The sequence below is a fragment of the Nerophis lumbriciformis genome, linkage group LG04 (genome assembly GCF_033978685.3).
Source record: "Nerophis lumbriciformis linkage group LG04, RoL_Nlum_v2.1, whole genome shotgun sequence".
NCBI classification, from domain to species: Eukaryota; Metazoa; Chordata; class Actinopteri; order Syngnathiformes; family Syngnathidae; genus Nerophis; species Nerophis lumbriciformis.
The window spans coordinates 52382501-52390000 of NC_084551.2; the positions used below are offsets into that span (position 1 = coordinate 52382501).

Here is a 7500-nt window from a genome sequence, read left to right on the forward strand (position 1 = left end):
TATCACATCATTTAAAATGGGCCGTAATGTCATTCAGTGTGGTCTGCCACATCATTCAGTGTGGTCTGCCACATCATTCAATGTGGCACACTGTCATTTAATGTGCTCTGCCACCTCTTTTAAAGTGGCCCGCCATGTCTTTCAATAAGGTCCGTCACATTTTTTAACATGGTCCACCTCATCATTCAAAGTTGCCCACCATGTCATTTATTGGGCTCTGCCACACCTTTAAATGTGGCCCGCAATGCCATTCAATGTGGTCTGCCACATCATTAAACATGGTCCGCCACATCATTTAATGTGGGTCCACCACATAATTTAAAATGGCCCGCCACATTATTCAATGTGGTCTGCCACATCATTAAATTTGGTCCACCATGTCATTCAATGTGGTCTCATCATTCAATGTGGCCCCCCCATGCCATTCACTGTGGTCCTCCACATCATGTAATGTGGTCTGTCATTTAGGGTGGCCCGCCATGTCTTTTAATAAGGTCCGTCACATTTTTTAACATGGTCCACCACATCATTCAAAGTTGCCCACCATGTCATTTATTGGGCTCTGCCACATCTTTAAATGTGGCCCGCCATGCCATTCGATGTGGTCTGCCACATCATTAATCATGGTCCGCCACATCATTTAAAGTGGCCCGCCACATCATTCAATGTGGTCTGCCACATCATTAAATTTGGTCCACCATGTCATTCAAAGTGGTCTCATCGTTTAAAGTGGCCCCCCATGCCATTCAATGTGGTCCGCCACATCAAGTAATGTGGTCCTCCACATCATGTAATGTGGTCTGTCATTTAGTGTGGCCCGCCATGTCTTTTAATAAGGTCCGTCACATTTTTTAACATGGTCCACCACATCATTCAAAGTTGCCCACCATGTCATTTATTGGGCTCTGCCACATCTTTAAAGGTGGCCCACCATGCCATTCAATGTGGTCTGCCACATCATTAATCAGGGTCCGCCACATCATTTAATGTGGCCTGCCACGTCATTAAATTTGGTCCACCATGTCATTCAATGTGGTCTCATCATTTAATGTGGCCCCCCCCATGCCATTCAATGTGGTCCGCCACATCAACTAATGTGGTCCTCCACATCATGTAATCTGGTCTGTCATTTAGTGTGGCTCGCCATGTCATTCAACGTGGTCTGCCACATTATTTAAAGTGGCCCGCCACATCATTCAATGTGGTCCACCATATCAATTAAAATGGCCCTCAATAAAAAACGAGTTTGACACCACTGTTTCAGACTATAACAAAGCTGTTGAGTAATGGACTTAAAGCAGTAGAAGGTATGAAGACCACCAAGAAGATCTCACCTGCAGTGTGTGGATGTTCTGCATGTGTTCCTCCTGCTGCTGGTCTGCACTCCTCTCCAGATGCAGCCTGACGTCTTGAGCAGAGACCATGTCCCTCTCCAGCGCTCGCAGCTTCGCCTGGTTCTCGCTCTTTTCCCGGTCCGCTTGGCTCAAGCGGGCTTGATTCTGGTTCAGAGACTCCTCCAGCCCAACCAACTGGGCCTGGTAGGCCTCCGCCATCTCCTGCCAGGCTCTGGTGGCCCTGTGGTGGAGCTCCTGCTCCAGCTGGTGGAGGTCAGAAGTCGCGTTGCCCCTCTGAGCGAAGCGGGTCGGCACCGACGCCGTGGAATGGGTCAGGGTCGCTTCCAAGTGGGCCACGTCCTGCTGATGGGTCTGAACCAGGAGGCTCATTTCATCCTCCAGCTGGCCGATCTTCTCCCTGAGCCACCTCTGAGCTCTGTGCTCCTCCTCCAGCTCCTTCCTGCTCACCTCCACCTTGGTCTTGGCTTCTACATGGGCCTGAGCCTCCTGCTGCCAGTGCCAGTCCAAAACCTGCAACTCCTCGCTCAGCTTGCGGACCTCTATCTCCGTGCAGACTCGGTCCCTCCAAGCCGCGTCGAGCGCCACTCTGGCCTCACAGAGTTCTTTCTCCATGTTCTTCTTCCTCGCCGAGGCGCCGTCATTGCCGCGCCGCAGGGCTCGGATCTCCTGGGCGAGCAGCGCGTTCTCCTCCTCCAGGGATTTTACCCGGCCCAGGTAGCTCTCCAGGCGTCGGTTCAGGTCCAGCATCTGGTGCTTCTCCTGGGCCAGGTGACCTCGCTGGAAGTGTGCATGAGCGTGCCTCTCCATGGACTCACGGGACAGAACCTCCAACTGGACCTGAGGCAGTGAAGCTCCTGGCAGCTCAGCCCGAGTGGCCGCTGACTACCCGGGCTGCAGCTAATGAAGGAGGAGGGGGAGGGGGAGGTGGCTGCTGGAGAGAGAGAGGGGCTGTTGTGGGAGGAGCTTAATGGAGGACAGGAAGTGATGTCATCTCAACATTAACTCTTCTACTGCTCAACATTAATCACTCACCTTCATGGAAGCAACTTATAGTCAACTATTTCATTTTACATGACATTATATTAGATCACATCATTTAATATTATATTACATTATATTAGATCACATCATTTAATATTATATTACATTATATTAGATCACATCATATAATATTATATTAGATTACATCATAATACCACATTACATTACCTTATAATAATACATCCCATATACTTTATTGATCTCTTGGTGGTGTGTAGTGTACATAACTACAAGTACTACTACTAAAATAAACTAAGTACTCTACTCCAAGTACTACCACTAGAATAGAATACAGCTACACTACCAATACACCAACAAACTAGTTCTGCCACAATTACTACTACTACAATAAGTACTACCACAGTAAATTAGACATTTTTTTTTTTTAGACTTCCTTTTATTGTCATTCAAATTTGAACTTTGCAGTGCAGATAAGAATGAAATTTTGTTGCATTAACTCATGGTACTACCACAAATACTGTTACAATAAACTATAAGTACATTACTTCAAGTAATATTACTTCTACAATAAACTATATTTACACTATCACAGGTACTATTACTACAATAAACTAAGTACTCTACCACACTTACTACTATTACAAAAAAATATAAGTACTCTACCACAGTAAATTATAAGTACTACCACAAATACTACTGCTACAATAAACTATAAGTACATTACTTCAAGTAATATTACTTCTACAATAAACTGTATTTACACTATCACAGGTACTACTACTACAACAAACTAAGTACTCTACTCCAAGTACTACTACTACAAAAAAATACAGGTACACTACTTCAAGTACTAATACACCAACAAACTAGATCTACCACAATTACTTCTACTACAATAAACTATAAGTACTACCGCAAATACTACCACAGTAAATGATAACTACTACCACAAATACTACTGCTACAATAAATTATAAGTACATTACTTCAAGTAACATTACTTCTACAATAAACTATATTTACACTATAACAGGTACTACTACTACAATAAACTAAGTACTCTACTCCAAGTACTACTACTACTACGACAAGAAAATACAGGTACACCACTTCAAGAACTAATACAAAGATAAACTATGAGCACTCTACAACAAATATTACTACATACAATAATAGTACAATAAACTATAAGGACACTACTACAATAAACTACAAATACACTACTCCAAGTACGAAATGGTAACATTAGCTAAAAGTACACCACTGCATGTACTACAACTACAACAAAATACAGGTACACTACTACAAGTACTAATACGACAATAAACTATAAGAACACTACTGCAATAAACAATATGTACACCATTACAAGTACTGCTACTACAACAATAAACTATAAGTACTACCACAAATACTACTACTGCAATAAACTAAATTCTACTACAAATATATAAGCACTAAAACAAATACTACTACTACTACTACTACTACAGTAAATTCTAAGTACTACTACAAATACTACTACTACTACTACTACAATAAACTGTAAGTATACTACTAAAAGTACTACTGTTACTACTACAACAAACTATATATACACTATTACAAGTACTGCTACTACAACAATAAACTAAGTACTACCACAAATACTACTACTGCAATAAACTAAATTGTACTACAAATATACAAGCACTAAAACAAATACTACTACTACTACAGTAAATTCTAAGTACTACTACAAATACTACTACTACTACTACAATAAACTGTAAGTATACTACTAAAAGTACTACTGTTACTACTATATATACACTATTACAAGTAGTACTACTACTGCAATAAACTATATGTACATCACCACAAATGCTACTACTGCAATAAACTATAAATACACTACTACAAGTACTACTACTACAATAAACCATAAGTACACTACCACAAATACTACTAAAACAATAAACTATAAATATATACACTACTATAAGTACCACTACAACTATAAAACACATGTACATTACTCCCAAGTACTAAATGGTGAAATAAATTACACTACTGCATGTACTACAACAATTTATTTATTTATTTACTACAACTACAATAAAATGCATGTCCAATACTCCAAGTACTAATATTACAATAATCTAAAAGTAAATTACTACAAGTACTACTACTATAATAAACTACAGGTACACAACCAGAAGTACACTACAACCATAAACTACAATCACCCCGCTCCAAGTACTACAACTACAAGTAAACTACTGCAATAAACCACAATTACACAACTACAAATACTGCAATTAAAATAAACTACAAGTACTGTACACTAAAAGTACTGTACACTACTGATAGTACTACAATTATAACACTAGGAATACTACAATAAACTACAAATACACCACAACAGGTACACGACTACAATAAACTACAAGTACCCCGCTCCAAGTACTACAACTACAAGTACACTACTGCAATAAACTACAATTACACTACTACAAGTACTGCTATTACTAGAAAGTACAAGTACTACACACTAAAGAAAGCAGTGTACACTACTGAAAGTACTACAATTACAAAAAACTACAACTATAACACTAGAAATACTACAAGAAACTACAAATACACCACAACAATTAATATAACTAAAATAAACTACAAGTATTACAACTAAAAGAGACTACAAGTAGGCCCTACTACAAATACACAAGTACAAGTACTACAACTGATCCTTTGGTAATATGCCTCAATGGAAATAAACTCTCTTCTTAAAGCACAACAATTGATGAGAAATAAAAACGATATCATGTTTCAAATGTAGTGTAGAATTTCTACTTTAATTCAATATTTTTCAGTAAAAGATACTTAAAGTTCAAGAATGTCAGCAACAACAAAAAGAAAGCACTTGCACTTAAGTTGCCTGCAAGCAGCGACCTCTAGTGGCGCTTGTGGTAATTACACAGACTGACCTGAGAGAAACTGTTGCGGTTGTTGAGTCTCAGTTAGTGCACTTGTGTTAATACAATAAGTACGATAAAATGCAGTAACTGACAATACTCGGATGTGATAGTAAATAATGTAAATAATTCAATGTATATATTCTGATGATTAACTTGTGTGATGACTGTATTATGATGATCGTATATATTTATACCATGAATTGATACAAGTTGAAAAACTTATTCGGGTGTTACCATTTAGTTATCAATTGTAAGGAATATGTATCGAACTGTGCAATCTAATAATAAAAGTTTCAATCAATCAATTCAATCAATATTGTACGCAAAATGGTGAGCGTGTATTACTAGTGAGTGATAAACACTTAGCAATCAATTATCAGTCGCCATATTGGCTACGTAGGAAAAGGGGAGGAACTAACAAAACGACACGAGCAAGCAAAAAATACATAGAAATAATTATTTAAAAAATTGTAAATAATTACAAAATAGTCGGTTTTATGATAATATAAAAGTGATCATTTAAAAAAAAAAAAATTGTATACAATTGATAAGTGGGGGAAAGCTGGCAGATGGTTGATACAAATATAAGTTTGAACTAGTTTGAACAGTCTCTTAAACTGAATCATATTGGTGCTTTGTTTGGTTTCCTTGGTTAATCCATTCCATCATTTAATTCCACATACTGATATGCTAAAGGTTTTAAGTGTTGTACGAGCATACACATGTTTTAAATTAGATTTTCCTCCAAGGTTATACACTATATTGCCAAAAGTGTTTGGCCACCCATCCAAATGATCAGAATCAGGTGTCCTAATCACTTGGCCCGGCCACAGGTGTATCAAATCAAGCACTTAGGCATGGAGACTGTTTCTACAAACATTTGTGAAAGAATGGGCCGCTTTCAGTGATTTCCAGCGTGGAACTGTCATAGGATGCCACCTGTGCAACAAATGTTTTTCAGGAGTTGGGCTTGGCCCCTTAGTTCCAGTTAAAGGAACCTTGAATGCTCCAGGATACCAAAACATTTTGAACAATTCCATGCTCCCAACCTTTAGGGAACAGTTTGGAGCGGGCCCCCTTCCTCTTCCACAAAGCAAGGTCCATAAAGACATGGATGACAGAGTCTGGTGTGGATGAACTTGACTGGCCTGCTCAGAGTCCTAACCTGAACCCTATAGAACAGTGTTTTTCAACCACTGTGCCGTGAGATACAGTCTGGTGTGCCGTGGGAGATGATCTAGTTTCACCTATTTTGGTTACAAATATTTTTTGCAAACCAGTAATTATAGTCTGCAAATGATGTGTTGTTGTTGAGTTTCTGTACTGTCTGGAGATCGACAGACTTACCACGTTATACTCTTCCATATCAGTAGGTGGCAGCCGATAGCAAATTGCTGTGTAGATGTCGGAAACAGTGGGAGGCAGCGTGCAGGTAAAAAGGTGTCTAATGCTTAAACCAAAAATAAACAAAAGGTGAGTGCCCCTAAGAAAAGGCATTGAAGCTTAGGGAAGGCTATGCAGAACGAAACTAAAACTAAACTGGCTTACAAAGTAAACAAAAACAGAATGCTGGATGACAGCAAAGACTTACTGTGGAGCAAAGACAATGTACATCTGAATATGGCATGACAATCAACAATGTCCCCACAAAGAAGGATTAAAAACAACTGAAATATTCTTGATTGCTAAAACAAAGTAGATGCGGGAAATATCGCTCAAAGGAAGACATGAAACTTCTACAGGAAAATACCAAAAAAAAGAGAAAAAGCCACCAAAATAGGAGCGCAAGACAAGAACTAAAACACTACACACAAGAAAACAGCAATAAACTCCAAATAAGTCAGCGTGATGTGACAGGTGGTGACAGTACACCTACTTTGAGACAAGATCTATAGTGATGCATGCTTGGTTATGGTTTAAAGTCATATCCAACAATTGCGACAACTTTTTACTGTTAACTGAGTTTTGTTTTTTAGTGATTTCTGCTGGTGGTGTGCCTCCGCATTTTTTCAACACAAAAAATGTGCCTTGGCTCAAAAAAGGTTGAAAAATACTGCTATAGAACACCTTTGGGATGAATTAGAACGAAGACTGAGAGCCAGGCCTTCTCCACCAACATCAGTGTGTGACCTCACCAATGCGCTTTTGGAAGAATGGTGGAAAACGCCTATAAACACTCTCCGCAA

At 39.1% G+C, this 7500-nt stretch overlaps 2 protein-coding genes across 4 annotated transcripts in view; one reads left to right on the forward strand and one right to left on the reverse strand.

Annotated features, from left to right (window-relative positions):
- nes (nestin) overlaps positions 1 to 2211 on the reverse strand; it is an 18121-nt gene extending 15910 nt beyond the window's left edge. The window contains exon 1 of the mRNA XM_061957058.2: positions 1335 to 2211. Within this exon, the coding sequence (XP_061813042.2) occupies positions 1335 to 2162 (828 nt within the window). The 5' untranslated portion in view covers positions 2163 to 2211. The remainder of the gene's footprint in view (positions 1 to 1334) is intronic.
- LOC133603802 (C-type lectin domain family 4 member G-like) overlaps positions 1 to 7500 on the forward strand; it is a 72900-nt gene that overhangs the window by 36715 nt on the left and 28685 nt on the right. The gene's annotated exons all lie outside the window — the stretch shown is intronic.